General features: G+C 45.2%; 1 protein-coding gene across 1 annotated transcript in view; it reads right to left on the bottom strand.

Annotated features, from left to right (window-relative positions):
* Nucleotides 1-19,092, bottom strand: part of DGLUCY (D-glutamate cyclase) — a 52,855-nt gene extending 33,763 nt beyond the window's left edge. Inside the window, 7 exon segments of the mRNA XM_065906073.1 lie at nt 1,901-2,014; nt 3,349-3,388; nt 3,390-3,500; nt 6,387-6,504; nt 8,791-8,873; nt 9,087-9,148; nt 18,990-19,092. Coding sequence (XP_065762145.1) covers nt 1,901-2,014; nt 3,349-3,388; nt 3,390-3,500; nt 6,387-6,504; nt 8,791-8,873; nt 9,087-9,148; nt 18,990-19,092 — 631 coding nt within the window.
* Nucleotides 19,093-22,576: the final 3,484 nt, after the last annotated feature.

The raw sequence follows: 22,576 nt of genomic DNA, 5'->3' as shown, positions 1-22,576 counted from the left end.
CTAGCCAATTCTAAAGGCAATCAATCCTGAATATTCACTGGAAGGACTGATGCTGAAGCTGAAACTCCAATACTTTGGCCACCTGATGCCAAGAACTGACTCATTGGAAAAGACCCTGATGCTGGGAAAGACTGAAGGCAGGAGGAGAAGGGGATGACAGAGGATGAGATGGTTGTATGGCATCACCGACTCAGCAGACATGAGTTTGAGCAAATTCTGGGAGATAGTGGAGGACAGGGAAGCCTGGAGTGCTGCAGTCCAAGAGGTCACAAAGAGTCAGACACGACTTAGCGCCTGAACATCATCAGACAGATTCAAGGTGATTCCTGACCAATGATGTCATTTGTTCTCATTTACAATCAATTGAAGTCCTGGTGGCTCAGACGGTAAAGCATCTGCCTACAATGTGGGAGACCCAGGTTCAGTCCCTGAGTAGGGAAGGTCTCCTGGAGAAGGAAATGGCAACCCACTCCAGTATTCTTGCCTGGAAAATCCCATGGACAGAGGAACCTGGTAGGCTACAGTCCCTGGGGTCGCAAAGAGTCAGACATGGCTGAGAGACTTCACTTTCACTTTCATGCTACTGAAAGCCAGAAATGAAGTGTTACCACGTGCTGGGATCCTGGCAGCAGTGAGAGCCCTTCTGCAGGGCATTCCCCTGGCAGGGGGAAGGAGAGGGCTGAGACCAACGTGTGGGAGGATATTTATTTACTGCCACTGGGCGGATGAGTGAGTACACACTCGGAAATGACCACAAGCTCCCTGAGGACTACATCCTGTCTCCTGCAGCTTCTTATTCCTAAGATCTGGGCACAGAGTAGGTTTCCAATACATTTACATGAAATAAACAAATGAATAGAATCCTGTGGATCTTGGTGTTTATGTCTCATCACCATTTAGAGATAATCTTTCCCTCTCATGAGGTCATTCGGATAGCCAAGCTTCCATGAATGCTTGAAAAAAGAAACTAAAAATAGCACTAAATTCTATTTGTAATGCAAGCCAGGCTGACTTGGCTAGAATTTTTGTCTATGACAATGGGCTGCAACAGTTATTTTCAAGGTTTCCGTCACATCCCTACCTAACTGTGAGCTGGCTAGGTCGCCCTCGTGTGTCACTTTATTGTAATATCACCCTCAGCCTTCGAAAAAATGGACTGACAAGTATCTGACAAATACCATGTGAAATGCTTCGTTTGAGTTGCTTGCCTTCACCTTGGCTTTCAAAGCTCCACCAACCTCCAAAAATGCCTCCAAAGGTCAAGCAACACTTTGGTCCTTCTGTTAGAATAGGCTGTGAGCCTTTGCTGACAGATATATACCAGAAACTAATATGATATTGTATGGGGCTGGCCAAAAAATTTGAGTTCGGTTCTGTAAGATGGCACGAAAAACAAACAAACAAACTTTTTGGCTAACCCAATAAGTCAACTATATTTCAATTTAAAAAAAGAAAAAAACCCATATTTGAGCTGAAAATCAAGCTCCTATGGTGGGGCCCAGCATTGGAATGAAAAGAATGAAAACAGATCTTCATTGTGGGCTGCATGCCTGTGTTTTATGACTTTATTTCTTAAGTCACTGCTGTGCTTAGCCACTCCGTTGTGTCCAACCCTTTGCGACCCCATGGACTGCAGCCCACCAGGCTCCTCTGTCCATGGGATTCTCCAGGCAAGAATACTGAGTGGGTTGCCATTCCCTTCTCCAGGGGGGATCTTCCCTACCCACTGATCGAACTCAGGTCTCCTGCATTGCAGGCAGATTCTTTACCATCTGAGCCACCAGGGAACCCCCTTAAGTCATTGCACCATAAGCCTTATTCACTCAGGAACTGGAGATCCACCCAATTCTCTCCTAGGTCAGAGTAACAGCTCCCTTAAGTCCAGACATAATGCAGCTGCCGGCAGCTTCAAGACTGGTCAGCTGAGAAGGCCAGAACACTGGAACAAGCCCAGACTGACACACCACAACCTCCCCATAGTCAGGTTTGGAAAGATCTTTGATGCCCAGCCGTTCTTCTGATGGAAAAAGAAAGTGAATCCCACGGGGTTTTGTACTGGCTGGTACAATCCAATTTGGACCCACTGAGTAGTTTATGGTTCTTTCTCCAAGAGGAACTCTAGTCACAGAATTGCTCTAAATTGTATTCGAGAAGGATGGGGAGGACGCCAGAAGTCAGGTCTTTAACAGCCCAGGATGCGTGCTGACTTCTAATCCATTTTGAGAAGAATAGCTGCGACTGTAGCCCGCCAGGCTCCTCTGTCCATGGGATTCTCCAGGCAAGAATACTGAACTGGGTTGCCATTCCCTTCTCCAGGGGATCTTCCTGACCCAGGGATCGAATCTGGGTGTCCCACAATGCAGGCAGATTCTTTACCATCTGAGCCACCAGGGAAGCCCCAGTTTCAGAGCATGGAATCTTAAATGCCTAGTGTGATTTCTGGGGCAGACTTGGGAGCAGTTTTTTCTCAGCATTGCTATCATACAGACTGCTAACAAAGTCAGCGATTTTGAGTTTATCTTGCTACAGACTGTCACATGACCCGATAGAAACTCCGTGGCTTGACCACCAACAGTGTCCCTACCAATGGCTGGCCATCAGTGCTCATAAAGGACAGCAAAGATGGGTGTGTTGGATACCATCAATCCACTAATGATAAAACAACTCAGCAGATCCTTTGCTTTGGGTAGTCCTGAGACCATCTTTCTGTGAGCAAGTTGGCAAGTGCCAACTGCATTTTTCCAGAATGAGGGCCTTGTCTGATCTTGTCTGTTATGCAGCTGAGCGAGTTCAATTATGCTGAACTCTGACTCTTACCCGAGGCCCAAATCCCGAGCTCTCATCAGGCCTCTGAGAGCCTCCAAGAGGCCTGGGAAGATTCCACGCTTGGATCTGTTGTTCACTTGCTGTCAGATTGAGTTAATACACTGGGGATCAATGGCTTTCAGTTCAAGTTAACATTTGGAAGGAGCCACCCCCTGCTCAAATACGCCACCAAACAATAGCCTAGATTAGTGGTTACTATGATTTCAAATCTCAAGACAAACAGCTCAGCTGACATTCCCTACCACCTGCTTCCCCTACTCCAGCTTCATTTGACGTTCACAGGGAGTAATGGATGAGGCTGGCTCGATAACCAAGGGCATCGCCTTCAAACCTGAAGGGCATCTGTAAGCTCAGCCCTAGTACCACTGCTGGAATCTGGGTCTTGTCCAGGACCTTAACTCCTGAGACCTCTGGGAAAGATGAGGACAAATCAGGGGAACTCAGGAACACAGCAAGTTCCTGTCTTCTTGGGCTGGAGTCCAAGTGCAGCTGTCAGAACCATGAACAAGAGTGGACATTGACCTGGGTCACCACTGTGAATGGGTTGTCCTTGCTCACCCCTGCATGGACCAAGCGGCCTGCACCAGCCTTCCCAGCTAGTCCTTGGGAGCGGGCATCATTGTGATCACAAGAGGGCAGCAAAAGCCAGCGATGATGGCACAAGACACAGCTGTCTGCCAAGAAATCAAGTGAAATAAATGTTAAAAAAAAAAAAAGAATTAGCATAGATCAAAACCCTCAGCACTGAGTTCAAGGCAGCAGAAGGAAGAAGTCCAAGAAGCTATCAATGAGAACACAGTTTCTACTTTTATGTGATGGAGAGATGAGGAAGATTGCTGGTAATAATCGGTCTAAAACAGAATCTTAACATTGTATGTGCCCCGGACCCCTTTGGTAGTCTCATGCAGCTATGGAAGTCATATTTTTTTGGAAGTCATATTTTTAACTGCATAAAAGGAAATGCATAGGATTACAAAGGAAATCAATTACATTGCAAATGCAGTTGTCAAATTATGAAAAAAACTGATACGGCAATTTGTCTTCATTAGCAACTCAAGGAACAAAATGGTAGACCTCTGCCTGGAATTTTGAAGTAGTGATCAGCGTGTAGGATGTTTCTGCGATATCAGGAAGGAACTTCAGAGTGACATGAAAATGCTTGATTTCTCTGGACAGTCACAAAATCACCAGGTCTGCTGACCTGGTGCGGCGTTTTCCCTGCATTCATAATGAAAGGGAAAGTTCAATTTTAGTTTGGGGCTATGAAAATTAAAAAGCAAATTTTCTTCCCACCCAATTTAATGGATCCTCTGAATTTTCTCCATAGACCTTAAGGAGCCCATGAAGCCCTCTGGAGAGTCAGAAGCAGAGAGTCCGTGGGGATTGGGAACCTCCAAAGGGGACCAAGGGTCTCCTCTGCCCCGCTGCGTGCACAGACCCCTGCTCACTCATCTTGCCTCGGTAGAAGTTGCCCGGGGTGACCTGTGTGACTTTCACTGATGAGGTTGTTTTTTTTCCTCTCTGAATGGTTTCTGGTCCCTGTAGTGGGGTTTATGAAAGATTTAGTACATGGCCAGGAGGCTAAACCACCGGGACAGTCCTGGCAGCCGCCTGAAGGGCTTGCTGTCAGCACCGTGTCAGCAGCAGGATGAAGCCTTGGCGTGCTCGCCAGGTTCGGGCCTGACTAACAGCACTTGGTCAGGGCACACGTCAGGGAGGCTCACAGGAGACAGGCGGCACTCCCTGAGGCCAAGGACCCTCCCTGGGGGGCGGGGTGCTCACTGCATCCCCTCAAGGCCATCAGCTGAATCCGCATGGCAGCCTGGCCATTGCTCCCAGCAGAGGAGTCAGTGTTAAACAGAAAGCTGCCTGGTAAGCACTGGACTGAGCTGTGGCTAAGCCACGCTCTGCCAAGCACCTCCTGTGGGTAGCGATGGACACCTCTGTGCCAAGCATCTTGGTAATCGCCACACCTCCACTCTGGGCATTTTGCAGACGGGAGCCAGGAGTCCTGGGTTCCAGCCTGGCTTTGGGACTTGGGCAGGTTCCTTTCTCTCTCGAGCCTCCCGTTTCTGCATCTAAAATGAAAGGCCAGTGTGAGTTGGATGGATGAAGCAGGGCACCCAAAGCTGATGCTCTGTGACACCTGGAGGGATACGGTGGGGAGGGAGGTAGGAGGGGGTTCAGGATGGGGGGACACACGTACCCCTACAGCCGGTTCATATTGATGTATGGCAAAAAAAAATCTCAATATTGTAAAGTAATTATCCTCCAATTAAAATAAAATTTAGATTTATTTATTTATTAAATAAATTAATTAATAATAAAATAAAATGAAAGGCTGCCCACAGTGAACCTCGAGCTCCTTTCAGCTCCTACCTGCTACAAACAGTGGTATGTTTGTGGTATGTAGCAGCCAGCAGCTGCGGTTCTGCCCCCATCCTTCCTAACCTTCAAGAAAACCACTCAGATACAGTTTTCCCACACGAAAAGCAGCGCATACTGTGGGCAGACTTGTTCCTCATTAAAGGCAGCTCGGGCCCTTCTGGCAGGACCCCAAACCCAGCAAGTTTCATTTTCATTAATTAATCTTTATAATCTCAATAGGTTTTTGTTTTCTTTTTTTTTGGCCACAGTATACAGCTTGTAGGATCCTAGTCAGGGAGTTCTTCTCCTGGCAAGTTTTAATAAATGTCTTGGACCCAAGATGAAATCTCCAATCTGAGACCTCCATAAAGAAACCTGGGGACTTTCTGAGTGTTCCAGTGGTTAAGATTCCACTTCCAGTGCAGGGAGTGTGGGTTCGATCCCTGGTTGGGGAAATCAGATCCCACTTGCCATGACACACGGCAAAAATGTCAAAAAGGGAATAAAGAAACCTGGGCCGGCTGCTGACCCAGGCTGCCCATCCACTCAGGAGAGTGAATTCCCAGACTTCACACGAGCGTCCAGAAGGGGTCGGAGGAGTGAGGGCCCTGGTTCTCTCCGCTCCATGACAGGCAGTGGCTGGAATGACACCTCAGAGACACAGCAGGGAAGTGGCCCCACAGCAGACACGTCCCGGAGACACGGCCACGCTGTGCTCGTGACCACCAGCGGCTGTCTCCGGCCAACAATGTGCCCAGCCTCCCTGACAGAGACATCACCCAGCAGGGAGCAGCCTGCCCAAGGCTCCACCACACATCCCTGGGCATTTACCCAGCCAGCGAGCTTTTTCAGAAGCCTCATTGCGATGCCCGAAGTCAAAGGAGCCGGATAAATTCCCAGCAGGCTTGGTTTACACAGCACAGTGACCTGTCCAGAAGGGCTGGACCCCTGTGCTCAAAGGCAGGCTGGGTGCTCACAGCAGACCCAGCGGTGGGCAGGGGAGAGGCTGGTGGTCCCATTTTCCAGATGAGGGGACAAGCTCAGAGAGGCTCACTGCTTGTCCTGGGTTGCACAGCTAGGAAGGGGCCAGAGCTTAGGTCTCCTTCCTCCTGTGACAGTGTTCTCCCCACCACAGGAAAATATAAGATAATCCACATTTTCAAGTCAGTTTGCACCCATGGACCAGTCCCTACCTTGTATGCGGGGAGCCCCTCCCCTCCCAGGGAGAAGCTGTCTCCCAGGAGGAAGGTCACCATGTCCTTCAGCTGCTCCGAGGACTCCTCCAGCGAGGGCAGGCTACCCGTGTACACGCTGAATCACACTCCCCAAACTGGGGACAGCCCGTCCTGGGGACACAAAGGAAAGCTTGTAGGTCCCCAGACTCAATATGGACTCTGAAATGCATTTTTTCTTATTTATCAGATGAAAGCTTTTAAAAAAAAATTGTGACAATATGTATATGTATATATACCTCTATCATAAAATTCACCATTTTAACCATTTTAAAGTATACAATTCCATAGCATTAATTACATTCAGAAAATTGTGCAACTGTCATCACCATTTATTTCCAAAACTGTTTCATCATCCCAGAAAGAAACTCTGCTTAAACAATAACTCTCCAATTGCGCCACCCTCCTCGGCTCCTGGTAACCTCAGTTCTACTTTCTGTCTATGAATTTGCCTCTTCCTGGAACCACATGGAAGTGGAATCACACAATACTGGATAATGCATTTTTAAAAAGAGCTGGGGAGAGAGAAGAGGATGTCCGGGGCTGAAATTTCAGTTACCAGCATCAAGGCGGGGAGCACAGGGTTGAGCAGAGAGGGCTTTGTTGGTATCTTTCAAATCTTACCAGACTGGGAACTATTAATTCAGCGTGAAGATAATGTTGCTCCTGTCTCCACTCTATTATATTTCCTGGAACCTGGACCAGAAACCAGCCAAACCAGCAAGAAAAAAAACAATGGTGCCCTCTCTGCCATGGAAGCAGGACCCACAGACCAAAGGGATGAGGAAGCTCTCAGTGCCAGCAGTGGAAAGACCTTCTCTTTCTCAGAGAAACTCTACAGGGTTGAAAGTCTTTGGCTACAAGCCTATTCTTCATTCACTCCAAAACCATTTTGCTGAGTCATCCCACCTTGCCTGACACAGGTCAGGTGACGACTCTAGGGACGGACAGGACACCAGCCAGACTTTCAGAAGCTTGAAATCCTACATCGGCAGTTGAGATGCCATTGAAATCAGATGCTTGCAATACAGAGCAGTGAGTGGCAACTGCCTAGATAGAGGAGTGACACAGAGAAGGGAGAAATCCATTCTCTCCCACAAATGGACGGGGTTCTGAGGGATGAATAGGAGTTCACCAGTTGGAGGAAGAAGAAAGCACATCCTAGGCCACGGGATCAGCGTGTAAACAGCATGGAGGCATCGAGCCCTGAGGAGCCCCTGAGATGGCAGTGTGGGAGGGACAAGTCAAGGAGGTGACCTCGGGCTTATGATGTGGGGGCTCTGAAGGACCCTCCCACTCCTGGAATTCACAAATGGTAACAGAAGAGTGCTTCTGGGGGCTTCTCTATGGGGAGAGCGTTAGGTATGACTGGAGTGTCGGGGTAGGGTAGCACTGAGCCAGGGCGTGGTCACGACTGGCCTGATACCCAGTAAAGTAGGAGTCACGAGAAGGCACTGTGGAACTTGAAATGAGGAAGTCACAGGATCAGTGCAGAAAAAGTCACTCCAGTGGGAGAGAAGCCGATGGGAATGTGGGGTGAGGGGGAGAGGAGGAGGGAGTGAGTGGGACCAGGAGAGCAACTAAGACGTCCTAGGAGTTCAGGGAGAGGGATGTGAGCCTGAGCCAGGAGGCCCAGAGAAACACGGGCTCCCTGGAGCACTACCATGGAAGCAGTCAATAGGGCCATTTATTCCATAGGTTGCATTTTAAAAGGCTGGGCGAGGCCTTCCCTGGCAGCTCTGAGGTAAAGAATCGGCCCGCCAATGCAGGAGACTCGGGTTCCATCCTTGGTCTGGGAAGATCTGACATGCCATGGAGCAGCTAAGCCCCTGTACCACAGCTACTGAGCCTGGGCTCTAGGGCCCGGGAGTCACAACTACTGCAGCCCTCGCACCCTAGAGCCAGCGCTCCGCAACAAGAAAAGCTGCTGCAATGAGAAGTCCTCACGCTGCAATTAGGGAGTAGCCCCTGCCCGTGCTCCACAACTAGAGGAGATGCCCAAGCAGCAACAAAGACTCAGCACAGCCAAAAATAAATATAGTTAGTTTTTAAAAAAGGCTGGGAGAGCACTCATGACAATGTTAACAGTGTCTGTCTCTGGGTGTTGGTAATGTGCTTAGCCTCTCAGTCATGTCAACACCAATAAAGCCTTCCCTGAATTTCCTGACCTGGCAGAGGACAGGGGTAGGAGTGGAAACATGGGGAGGGCAGCTCCTTCCTGCACAAGTCACGAGTGAGGCTCTGTGCCGGGCACCACGCGGTTCTGAAGGCAGGACAGAGAGATCCCTGGTGACAGACGCATTTAGCTGCAGCATCTGGCCACTCCCAAGCTTTAACCCTGAAACTCAGGTGTTTTCCCTGGTGCCTAGAAAGGGCCAGGGTGGGCAACGTCCATTTGTCTGGCTCACTTTGGCCCAGCAGCAGCAGAGGGCCACTGTTGGCTTGACATGCGTGCCAAGTCATGTCTGACTCTGCGATCCCATGGACTGTAGCCCGCTAGGCTCCTCTGTCCATGGGATTCTCCATGCAAGAATACTGGAGTGGGTTGCCATGCCCTCCTCCAGGGGATCTTCCCAACCCAGGGATCGAACCCATGTCTCTTATGTCTCCTGCATTGGCAGGTGGGTTCTTTACCACTAGTACCACCTGGAAAGCTTGGCAGAACTTTTCAAAGGCCAGAGCAAGAGGCCTGGGCAGGACCACCACACTGGCTGGCTAGAGCCCTGGGTTTGCTGAGAAAAGGGAAGAATGCAGTCTTTTCCTTCTTTGTAGAGCCTTTATAATTCAACTTTTTATTGAAGCATAACACACACACAGAAAAATGCACCTACATGTACAGCTTAATGAACCTTCATGAGATGAACAGACCTGTGGAACTAGCATCCTGGTCAAGACGCAGAGTGTTACCAGCATCCCATGATCCTGTCCCCCCCGATACCCCTTCCAGTCAGCCCCCTCCACAGCCCTCATAAGGGTGACCACTACCCTGACTTCTAACACCACAGATCATGTTTGCCTGTTCTTCATAAGTGTTCTTCCTGGGAATCATACGGTATGTGTCTTTTGAGGCTACCTCTCTTTGCTCACCAATAGCGGGTTCATTCTCACTGATGTGTGGTACACTCCTTGTGGTTCAGTCGCTCAGTCCTGTCCGACTCTTTGAGACCCCATGGACTGCAGCACACCAGGCTTCCCTGTCCTTCACCATCTCCCGCAGTTTGCTCAAACTCATGTCCATGGAGTCGGTGACGTCATCCAACATCTCATCCTCTGTCGTCCCCTTCTCTTGTTACCTTCAATCTTTCCCAGCATCAGGGTCTTTTCCAGTGAGTCAGCTCTTTGCATCAGGTGGCCAAAGTAGTGGAGCTTCAGCTTCAGCATCAGTCCTTCCAGTGAATATTCAGGGTTGATTTTCTTCAGGTACACTCATTACCACACTGCTTTTATCCCAACCCATTGTTGATGGACACTGGAATCCTTTCCAGCGCAGGGTTGTCACCAGTGGTACCACCAAGAACAGTTTAGTATGTGCGTTTTGGGCACACACATGCTCAGTGCTGTCTGACACACACCTACGATTGCTCAGCTTTGGTGAAAAGTGAAAGTGAAGTCGCTCAGTCATGTTCGACTCTTTGCGACCCCGTAGACTGTAGCCTACCAGGCTCCTCCATCCAAGGGATTTTCCAGGCAAGAGTACTGGAGTGGGTTGCCATTTCCTTCTCCAGGGGATCTTCCCGACTCAGGGATCAAACCCAGGTCTCCCACATTGTAGGCAGACACTTTACCATCTGAGCCAATACAGCTAAGCAGATTCCAAAGTGGTTGTGATACTGACCAGCGTTCTTGGCCTTCCCCAGTCAACAGAAATTGATAAGAGGCCAGACCAAGACACTCAGGAAAGGCTTTATTGGTGTTCCTGTGGTTGCAGGAGGGAACGAAAAAAAGTAATAGGTCCCTTGGCTCGCTCCCTGAGGCTGGGTGAGCTGGTTTCTTATCTGGGGTGAAGGTAGAGGTGTGTCCAGGGGTTGGGCAGGACAGTGGCTTCGGTGTTTTGCCCACCTCTTTATGGTGTTGACTGCAGGGGGCATGTGCAGTACCCTGCTTTTGCTCCTGACACACAATTTTTGCTCCCAGCTCTTTAGAAGTGGCAGCTGGGTGTTTTGGTCTTTTTTGTATTTTTTTGCCCAGAATTTACCCCAGCTGCACATGCACGCAGTTGTTTTTAGTCCCGTGTAGTTTCTTTGCATGTTGTTGCTTGAGGAGATGTTTGTCCGGGTACAAGCAGTCCAGCCCTATAGCACCAGGTCCCAGGTCCCAGGCTGTCTGTTTCACGGATTGACATACCCAACAGGGGCGTGTGAGCTCTTGGTTGCTCCGTATCCTCTTCAACACTTGGTATCGCCTGCCTTTTTCATTCCAGCCTTTCCAGTGGCATCAAATGGTGATTTTAATTTGCATTGCCCCAATGAGTAATACAAATGAGTGCCTTTTTGTATGTTTTATTGCCCGTTTGGGTATCCTTTTTGGGAAAGACACGGTTCACATTTTTTGTTTGGACAGGTTCTTAATCGAGCAGGCTCAAAGAATCCTTGACTCCCTCCAAAGAGATGGTTTTAGAGGAAGATCACCCTGCCATGCCTACCACTTGCAGGCCACATTCTCCTCTGGGGGCAGCCAGCCCATCTCTGGAAAGGGAAGTCCTTTGGTTCTGGAGGCAAATAAACCGGGTTTGAGTCCCAATTCTGCCTCTGACCAGTGCTATGACCCCAGGTTTGCTTTTGCCGTGGATGAGATGATAGTGATCACACATACCTCAAAGAGAACTCTGTGAGTCCTTTCCTATATGTGAAATACCCAACACATGGGTGCTCAGGAAGGAGGGGTTGGAGTTACATTCATCCAGTGAATCTTTTGAAGGCATTTAAAATTATTGTATAAAGATTTTCCTGGGGGTCTAGTGGTTCCAATGAAGGGGGCTCAGGTTTGATCCCCACTCAGGAAACTAAGATCCCACATGCCACATGGCATGGCCAATAAAATAAAATAAGATTATGGTAAAGAAGAAATGTTTAATGATATTAAAAGATGTTTGGGATGTATCATTAAAGGAACATTACTAGGTAGGAAAATAGTATTCTCAGCATATTCTTCTTTTTAAAGAAGATAAGAGAAAGAACTGGAAGGATATCCATTTTATTGCCATATAGTTGTTCACAATAGTCTCTTATAATCCTTTGTATTTCTGTATTGTCTGTTGTAACCTCTCCTTTTTCACTTCTAATTTTGTTGATTTGATTCTTCTTTTTTTCTTGATGAGTCTGGCAAAAGGTTTGTCAATTGTGCTTATCTTCTCAAAGAACCAGAACTTAGTTTTATTAATCTTACTATTATTTCTTTCATTTCATTTTCATCTACTTCTGCTCGGATCTTTATGATTTCTTTCCTTCTACTAATTTTGGGGATTTTTTGTTCTTCTTTTTCCAGCTGTTTTAGGCATAAAGTTAAGTTGTTTATTCGATGTTTTTCTTGTTTCTTGAGATAGGATTGTACTGCTATAAACTTCCCTCTTAGAACTGCTTTTGCTGTATCCCATAGGTTTTGAGTTGTCATGTTTTCATTGTCATTGCTTCTAGAAATTTTTTCATTTCCATTTTGATTTCTTCAGTAACCTGTTGGTTACTTAGAAATGTATTGTTTAATCTCCATGTGCTTGTGTTTCTTACAGCTTTTTTTTCTCCTGTAATTGATATCTAGTCTCATAGCATTGTGGTTGGAGAAGATGCTTGATATGATTTCAATTTTCTTAAATTTACTGAGGTTTGATTTGTGACCCAAGATGTGATTTATCCTGGAGAATGTTCTATGTGCACTTGAGAAGAAGATGTATTCTTCTGCATTTGGATGGAATGTTCTGAAGATATCAATGAGATCCATCTCATCTAATGTATCATTAAAGACATTCCTTATAAATTTTCTGTTTTGATGATCTGTCCATTGGTGTGAGTGGGGTGTTAAAGTTTCCTACTATTATTATGTTACTGTCAATTTCTCCTGTTATGTCTGTAATGTTTGTCTTATGTTTTGAGGTACTATGTTGAGGGCATAGATATTTACAATTGTTATGTCTTCCTCTTGGATTGATCCCTTGATCATTATGTAGTGTCCTTCCTTATCTCTTGTAATTGTCTTTATTTTAAGGTCTATTTTGTCTGATATGAGGATTGGTACTTCAGCTTTCTTTTGCTTCCCATTTGAATGGAATATATTTTTCCATCCTCTCAATTTCAGTCTATATGTGTCTTTAGGTCTGAAGTGGGTTTCTTGTAGACAGCATATATATGGGTCTTGTTTTTGTATCCATTCAGTTGGTCTGTATCTTTTGGTTGGAGCATTTAATCCATTTACATTTAAAGTAATTATTGATATACATGTTCTTATTGCCATTTTCTTAATTGTTTGGGATTGATTTTGTAGATCTTTTTTCTTCTCTTGTATTTCTTGACTATATAAGTCCGTTTAACATTTGTTGTAAAGCTGGTTTGGTGGTACTGAATTCTCTTAACTTTTGCTTGTCTGAAAAGCTTTTTATTTCTCCATCAGTTTTGAATGAGATCCTTGCTGGGAACAGTAATCTTGGTTGTCGATGTTTCCCTTTCAGTACTTTAAATATATCCTGCCATTCCCTTCTGGCCTGCAGAGTTTCTACTGAAAAATCAGCTGTTAAACTGGTAATACAATGGATAACCTGGAAGAAATAGACAGATTCTTAGAAAAGGTCAATCTTCCAAGACTGAACTAGGAAGAAATAGAAATTATGCACAATCCAATTACAAGCACTGAAATTTAAGCAGTGATCAAAAATCTCCCAAAAAACAAAAGCCCAGGACCAGATGGCTTCACAGGAGAAGTCTAACAAATATTTAGAGAAAAGTTAATGTCTATCCTTCTAAAACTCTTTCAAACAATTGCAGAGGAAGGAACACTTCCAAACTCATTCTACGAGGCCACCATCACTCTGATACCAAAACCAGACAAAGACAACACAAAAAAAGAAAACTAAGGCCAATATCACTGATGAAATAGATGCAAAAATCTTCAACAAAATTTTAGCAAACAGAGTTTAGAAACACATCAAAAAGCTCATACACCATGATCAAGTTGGGTTTATTCCAAGGATGCAAGGATTATTCAGTATAGGCAAATCAATCAATGTGATACACCATATTAACAAATTGAAAGATAAAAACCATATGATGATCTCAATACATGCAGAAAAAGCCTTTGACAAAATTCAACACTCATTTATGATTTAAAAATGGGCATAGAAGGAACCTACCTCAACATAGTAAAAGCTATATATGATAAGCCTACAGCAAACATTTTTCTCAATGGTGAAAAAACGGAAAGCATTCCCCCTAAGATCAGGAATAAGACAAGTGTGTCCACTTTCACCACTATAATTCAACATAGTTCTGGAAGTCCTAGCTATAGCAATCAGAGAAGAAAAAGAAATAAAAGGAATCCAGATTGGAAAAGAAGAAGTAAAGCTCTCACTGTTTGCAGATGACATACTGTACATAGAAAACCCTAAAGATAGTGTCAGAAAATCACTAGAGCTAATCAGTGAATTTAGCAAAGTTGCAGGATGCAAAATCAATACACAGAAATCACTTGCATTTCTATATACTAACAATGAAAAATCAGAAAGAGAAATTAAGGAATCAATCCCATTCACCTTTGCAACAAAAAGAATTAAATATCTAGGAATAAACTTACCTAGGGAGACAAAAGAACTGTACACAGAAAATTATAAGACATTAATGAAAGAAATCAAAGATGACATAAACAGATGGAAAAATACTCCACGTTCATGGGTACGAAGAATCAATATTGTGAAAATGACTATACTATCAAATGCAATCTACAGATTCAATGTGATCCCTATCAAATTATCAGACATTTTTCACAGAATTAGAACAAAAAAATTTCATAATTCATATGGAAACACAAAAGACCCCAAACATCCAAAGCAGTCTTGAGAAAGAAGAATGGAGCTGGAGGAATCAACCTTCCTGACTTCAGATTATACTACAAAGCTTCAGTCATCAAGACAGTATGGTACTGGCACAAAAATAGAAATATAAACCAATGGAACAAGATAGAAAGCCCAGAAATAAACCCATGCACCTGTGGGTACCTTATTTTTGACAAATGAGGCAAGAATATACAATGGGGCAAAGACAACCTCTTCAATAAATGGCTCTGGGAAAACTGAACAGCTACATGTAAAAGAATGAAATTAGAACACTTCCTAACACCATACACAAAGATAAACTCAAAATGGATTAAAGACCTAAATGTAAGACCAGAAACTATAGAACTCTTAGAGGAAAACATAGGCAGAACACTCGATGACATAAATCAAGGCAAGATCCTCTATGGCCCACCTCCTTGAGTAATGGAAATAAAAACAAAAGTAAATAAGTGGGACCTGATTAAACTTAAAAGCTTTTGCAAAGCAAAGGAAACTATAAGCAAGGTGAAAAGACAACCCTCAGAATGGAAGAAAATAATAGCAAATGAAACAACTGACAAAGGACTAATTTCCAAAATATACAAGCAGCTCATACAACTCAATACCAGAAAAACAAACAACCCAATCAAAAAGTGGGAAAAAGACCTAAACAGATATTTCTCCAAAGAAGACATACAGGTGGCTAACAAACACATGAAAAGATGCTCAACATTGCTCATTTTTAGAGAAATGCAAATCGAAAGTACAATGAGATTATCATCTCACACCAGTCAGAATGGCCATCATCAAAAAGTCTACAAACAATAAATGCTGGAGAGGGTGTGGAGAAAAGGGAACCCTCCTGCACTGTTGGTGGGAATGGAAATTGGAACAGCCACTATGGAAGATGGTATGGAGATTCCTTAAAAACTAGGAATAAAACCACCATATGACCCAGCAATCCCACTCCTAGGCATATACCCCGAGGAAACTAAAACTGAAAAAGACACATGTATCCCTTTGTTCATTACAGCACTATTTATAATAGCTAGAACATGGAAGCAACCTAGATGTCCATTGACAGATGAATGGATAAAGAAGTACATATACACAATGGAATATTACTCAGCCATAAAAAGGAATGCATTTGAGTCAGTCCTAATGAGGTGGATGAACCTAGGACCTACTATACACAGTGAAGTAAGTCAGAAAGAGAAAGATAAATATCATATTCTAATGCATATATACAGAATCTAGAAGAATGGTATTGAATAATTTATTTACAGGGCAGCAGTGGAGAAACAGACATAGAAAATAGACTTATGGACATGGGGAGAGGGGAAGAGAGGGTGAGATGTATGGAAAGAGTAACATGGAAACTTACATTACCATATGTAAAATACATAGCCAATGGGAATTTGCTGTATGGCTCAGGAACCAAACAGGGGCTCTGTATCCACCTAGGGTGGGATGGTGTGGGAGATGGGAGGGAGGTTCAAAAGGAAGGGGATATATGTATACCTATGGCTGATTCATGCTGAGGTTTGACAGAAAACAACAAAATTCTGTAAAGCAATTATCCTTTGATAAAAAATAAATTAATTTAGAAAAAAAGAACCAGAAGAAAACACATCTTCATGTTCATCATGATTATCTCCACTGACAAGATTGTGGGTGATTTTAATTTTCTTTTTTATGGTTTCCTTAATATGCTAAAAATTACGCAATAAACAGGTATCAATCTGTAACTGGAGGAAAGACAAACAAGAAAAGTTATGTTTCCAAAAAAAAAAAAAAAAGGCTATTTCCTTTAAAAAGAAGATCATCCCAAAGAAAAACGTAATTATACTCTTTTGGAGAAATAATCTTGGTGACAAATCTCCTAAGTGCCAGACTTGCTCTATCAACGTGTGGACATTTCTTTTTTTGCAGTAACATTTATCAGTTAATATTTTTCTGAATGCTTATCATATGCCAGAGTCTCTGTGCTCAGAAATTTATGTGTGGAATCATCTGTACTTTATACAAGAGGCAAGTAGAATAAGACTCAGAGAGATGGAGTGACTTTCCCAGGGTTACACAGCTGGTATGTGGCACAATCAGGAGTCAAGACTCAGACAGGTGACCCCTGAGGTCTTCTCAGGTCATCACTGGGCTGCAGGCATGCCCCCCCCCCCCCAACCAGGATGGGTCCATCACCATCTCTAGCACCTTCCTCCTCTAGAATAGAGCAATAAAGCAGATGCAATCCTCTGCAGGGAAAGTCTGGGACTGGTCCCCACTCAAACTACCTGGAATTCATTACTTCAAAGCCTATAGTGCCTGCCAATGCTATAGACTTTCCAAACAAGGACAAACTGGGCACCCCCTGCTGCCGAAAGCCCAAGGAAGTTGGATGCATGGCTAGAGCAAGGCCAGCGTGTTTCAAAAATAATCTAGAGTGAGTGGAAGGGAATTCCTCCCAATCCCTAGCCACCCCTCTCTTACCTCTGAAGCCTGTTTCCCGAGCAAATTGGATGACTACCATAAATCACGAGGTATTATGCACACAAAGCTTCTCTGTTTCCTTTTTAATTAAGTGCGCTTCTGAAGGCTTTGTGTTTAGGTTTTGTTCACCTCTACTGCTGGTCATAGAAAGTCTCCGCATCACCCTCATCAGTAACAGGACATGGAATAGAGGCCTCCGTGGTGCCCTTTTGGAAGGGGCTGTGGACACGTGAGGCAGGGGTACTTTACGGTCTGCCCTGTCCACCTCCATCTAAGGTCATGTTAGCCTTTTCTTTGCAGAGAGAAGTGAAATGAGTCCTCTGGGTCCTTTTATCCAAAGAACAATGTTTTCCTTTTTTTTTTTTTTAAACTTAATAATGAGAGAGAGAGACAAAACGAAGACGCAAAAGCCTTTTAACAGTCTTAATTTGATTTAAAGCCCTGGAAGACAGCTCTCCAAGCTGGAGAGCTCCAGCTGGCCCACAGAAACAGCCACTTTCCTCGTGGAGAATCCACCATCAGTTCAGCTCAGCTCAGTCGCTCAGTTGTGGCCGACTCTTTGCAACCTCATGAATCACAGCACGCCAGGCCTCCCTGTCCATCACAAATTCCCGGAGTTTACTCAAACTCATGTCCATCGAGTCGGTGATGCCATCCAGCCATTTTATCCTCTGTTGTCCCCTTCTCCTCCTGCCCCCAATCCCTCCCAGCATCAGGGTCTTTTCCAATGAGTCAACTCTTTGCATGAGGTGGCCGAAGTACTGGAGTTTCAGCTTCAGGTGGACAGCTAATATGGGTCCAGCACCTCACCTATGTCAGCTCCGTGGGCAAGGTTCTGTGGTTACTTTCTAACAGGTGAGGCTTAGAGAGGTAACACAGTCTGCCCCCATAGATGGCCAGTAAGAAGCCATGCTGTTCCCTTGGTCCCCCAGGTTCTAGTGACTGGAGGTTGATCTGGTGAAGCTGGTGTTTGTTGGTCCATCACGTAAATGAAGGGCTGTGGGCCACTGTTATGTGCTGACTATAAAGCATGCTTCCCAGTATTCACAACTGGGAGTCCCCTTCACTTTGACACTGGCCTGGGCCACATGACTTGCTTTACTAACAGGACTTTAGGGGGTATGAAGCAAGCAAAGGCTGGATATGTGCATTAGAGCTTGTTCCCCTGTAATATCTCCCACGGAGGCCTGAGCTACTCTGTAAAGAATTCTGGCCTCCACTGATGGTGTAAAGAATTCTGGCCTCCACTGATGGACAGGCTTCCTAGAGAGAGAAATGTGAGGCTGGCCCCAGTGGTTCCAGCCATGACACTCCAGACATGTGAGGAAGATACCAGCTTGGTGGGCTAGCCCAGGAGACACCATGTGGAGCAGAAGAACCACCCTGCTGAGTCTAGCCTCAGTATAGATTATGAGAATTATGGTTTAAGCCACCAAGTTTGGGGGGTGCTTTGACAGACAACAATAGATAACTGTTGGCCCACAAATGGCAACAGAGGACAGATATGTCCATAAACAATGAAAATTGTCCTGCTTTAGTAGTCAAGTCTATGTTGCTGGTGATTCCACCATAACCATAAATGTCTTTGTTATTGTGAAATTTTGCTGGGATTTAGGTTGGTGACAACATGGATACCTGTTTTCTCTTTCAGGACATTTTGGAGCCTTGGGTGTCACTCCTGGGAGATAGTGTAGGGATGGGTGCCACCCGGAAAAGACCAGCCCACGCGGCGAAACTTGGTCTCAATCAAAACTAAACTAAAATGTGGCATAATCTGGGGAAACTTCTCCCAGGAGGGAAAACCTTCTCATCATCAGAGGTCATTGGGGGTTCTCGCTGAGGATCTGAGGGTACCAAGCAGAGCTGGGTCCTACTAGACTTCACACCTGAGTCTGGTCCAAGGCATTAGCTCCTTCTAGAGAATTAACCAGTGACCAAGGAGAATCTCCTTCTGCTCTGACTTTCTGTCTCCCAGTTAGAAGCTGGGAGTCTTGAGAGTTTCTGGGAACGGACATGGCTGGTATTTCCAGGGAATTTTTTTTTTAACACCTAGCACCATTCGCCCCTACTCATGTTGGACATGTTTTGGGTGTTTGGTTTCTTTCGTAGAATCAAACTCCTTAAGGCAGAGGGAAGGCAGGACTTCAGGTGGAATGTGAAGATCATTATGCCATCCCTGAATGGGCCACAAAGGACCTGAGGAACGGACAGAGAGGAATAGATGAGAACCCACAGCTCCCCAAAAGGGGGCAGATTCAGCATCAGGACCACCTCCCAATCCACCCTGGGCTGCTCCTGGCACTGCTCTGGGATGGCTGCTTTTTGGAGCAAGTTTCCCCCTACTCTATCCCTTCATGTCTCCATTTCTAAAGAGAAATTTCTGACACTTCAAGAGCTTTGCTTATGCCCTTGCCCTGGCCTGGAATGTCCTCCCTGCCTCTCTCCTGAAGGCCTTTATATTCCTCAGAACTGGTTCCGAATCTTCTGCCCCCACAAGCATCCAACAGGCTCACACTGGCTGATGCTGGGCTGCCTTGCCACAAAATCATTCTTTGAGCCACTGATTTTGGTCTGCAGGTATAATTGGCCAGCTGTTCTACTTGAATCTGAATCTCATTTCTCTCTCCTGGGGAGACCCCAGAGTGCCTAGAGGGCAAGACTACATTTTAGAATTCTTCCACAGGCCCTTATCACAGCTTGCGCACACAGCCCACATCAAACCTACTTATGAGAAAATGAAGGAATGAGCCAATGCCACATGCAGTCGCAAAGGAATTAACAGGCTGGACTTTCTGTCTACATATGACCTCTGTTACTTAGATTTGGGTCCTAGAAAGTAGAGATTTTATGTTTTCTTCTTTATATCCCCCTCTCACCACTACTATAGACACAGTGTCTTACACAGATTTTTGGTGAATGAATACACACTGTAAATTTAAAAATAGATAGTCTCAAAGCTCTAGGTGGAGAAGGCAATGGCACCCCACTCCAGTCTCTTGCCTGGAAAATCCCATGGACGGAGGAGCCTGGTGGGCTGTGGTCCATGGGGTCGCTAAGAGTCGGACACAACTGAGCGACTTCACTTTCACTTTTCACTTTCCTGCATTGGAGAAGGAAATGGCAACCCACTCCAGTGGTCTTGCCTGGAGAATCCCAGGGACGGGGGAGCCTGGTGGGCTGCCGTCTATGGGGTCGCACAGAGTCTGACACGACTGAAGCAACTTAGCAACAGCAGCAGCAGCAAAGCTCTAGGAAATTATGCTCCAAAAGTAATTCTATAAATTGACTTCTTATACTCTGGAAAGAGGTATCAATATATCAGCAAAATTTAGGGCTAGATAGGTGGCCTATCAAAATTTAGGTGGCCACATTGTGTTGGCCACCAAGGCACAGCGTGTGTCTTCCTCATATAATTACACCACATGCCTAGTATAGTGTCTGGCACAAAAGTGAGAGTTGAAAGGTGTTTGTTGAATGAATGACTGACTGCAGAATGGATGAAAGTGGGATTCAAGAGCAGTGTTCATAGCGAAGGTTCTGTACAAGCTTGATTTCCCACAATCCTTTTTATCTACAGAGAAGAGCCCAATGGAATTCCAATGTGTTGTTTTCAACTCTAGCCTCCCAGATAGAAGATCATGTAAACCCCATGGCCATTTTCATGAAGAATTCAAGATTTTATAAAATCTCTAACAAATGAAATATAACAAATACTGCCTTGGAAGGTGGTGTTGTTGTTCAGTCGCTCAGTTGTGTCTGACTCTTCAAGAACCTATGGACTGCAGCATGCCAGGCTTCCCTGTTCTTTACTATCTCCCAGAGTTGGCTCAAACCCGTGTCCATTGAATTGGTGATGCCATTCAACCATCTCATTCTCTGTCATCCCCTTCTCCTCCTTCAGTCTTTCTCAGAGTCAGGATCTTTTCCAATGAGTTAGCACTTCCCATCAGGTGGCCAAAGCACTGTAGCTTCAGCATCAACACCAGTCCTTCCAAAGAATATTCAGGGCTGATTTCCTTTAGGATTGACTGGTTTGATCTCCTTGCTGTCCAAGGGACTCTCAAGAGTCCTCTCCAGCACTACAGTTCAAAAGCATCAATTCTTCGGCACTCAGCCTTCTTTATGGTCCAACTCTCACATCCATTCATGACTACTGGAAAGACCATAGCTTTGACTTTACGAACCTTTGTCGGGAAAGTGATGTAGAGATGTATTTAAAACTTACAGCAGGTGTTTTAATAGCTGCAGGAACAACGTGCTGTGAGGGCATAGAGGAGAGAACACTAGGTCCCCATGGGGTTGCTGGGAGGGTCAGGTGAGGTTGGTTTCCACACCCTAGTTGAAGACACAGGGGCTTAAAGCAGCTTCTTTGGCAGGCCAAGCCTGTGTTTATCTGCTGGACTGAGAGAGCCCACCTGGGCCTGGCAAGCCTGATCTTTACCAAAACAGCCAAGGCACCAGCTAAGGCCCTGATGTCTGTGGTTCCCTGAGGTCCCTGTGGGGGGGCGAGGTTAGCACCTCAAGTCAGACACTCAACTAACCGACCTCTTACAACAGAGAACCATTCAATAGTCATGTGGGAACAGTGGCTGGACCCCAGTGATAACCGACCTCACTTCACATCTGGAGAGTGAATGGAGTTTACCCAAACCCAATGGAAGGAGACACCCCGCAAGTATCTGTTAGCCATCACCCCTCATCATTGCTCTATAAGGCAGCAGGTGCAAGCTTAATGTTGTTTTGCAAATAAATTGTATCCAGGAGACCCAAATCTAAGGGTAACTGCCTTTCCTTTATTTATTTATTGTTTTAATATAAATTTCAGTGGATCTGGGTAATTCCTATAATAACATTACTTTCTTAGCCTGGAGACAGATGAGTGTAGTTAGAAATCCTGCCCTGTGCAGTGCATGCTGGGAGAGTGCCAAGCACTTGAATGTCACAGGCCAAGCATGCTGAGAGGGAAAGAAGGCCAAGAACCACACCCTACAGGTTCATTCCTTTGAAGGCAGGGGCCAAACAGAGCATGAAGTACATGCTCATTGACTCCTGCCAAAGAGATGCCCTCAACATGCCATCCAGAGACTGTCCAGTCATTGCTATAATAAATTGCTATAATAAATTATAGCAACTACAACCACACAGAGGAGACCACTGTGGGCCAGGCATTGTGCTAGGCCATTTACCCTCATTGGTTTATAACCACTGGCACTGCTTCACAAAGAAGACAGTCCCACTATAAACAAGGAAATGGGAGCTCAGAGAGATCAAAGAAGTTACTTAAAGTCACATAAAGGGGAAATCCCAGAGCACAAATTCAAAACAAGTCTAAGTTCTTGCATACTTGATCGATACCTATTTATCTCTATCTATGCATCTATGTGTCCATCCCACCTCCCATCCATCCATTCATCTACCTATCCATCATCTATCCTGTGGTGTTAATAGGAATCACATCCTCAGAGTCTCAGGAACAGCAAGACCTTCTCCCTCTTCCTTACAAGGTGACTCTGGGGCTAGAGTTCAAACATGTTTCTTTGTGGAATGATCCCTGAACTCAGGCTTCTCAGGGCCTCCGGTGAACTTACTGCTCAGTGGCGCAGGTACTGTGTTGTCTAGCAAAGTCTTACTCTAGAAGTGAGGTAGGATG

The sequence above is a fragment of the Muntiacus reevesi genome, chromosome 15 (genome assembly GCF_963930625.1).
Source record: "Muntiacus reevesi chromosome 15, mMunRee1.1, whole genome shotgun sequence".
NCBI classification, from domain to species: Eukaryota; Metazoa; Chordata; class Mammalia; order Artiodactyla; family Cervidae; genus Muntiacus; species Muntiacus reevesi.
Note: the sequence above shows the minus strand (reverse complement) of the source record. Positions and strands in the feature narration are given on the sequence as shown.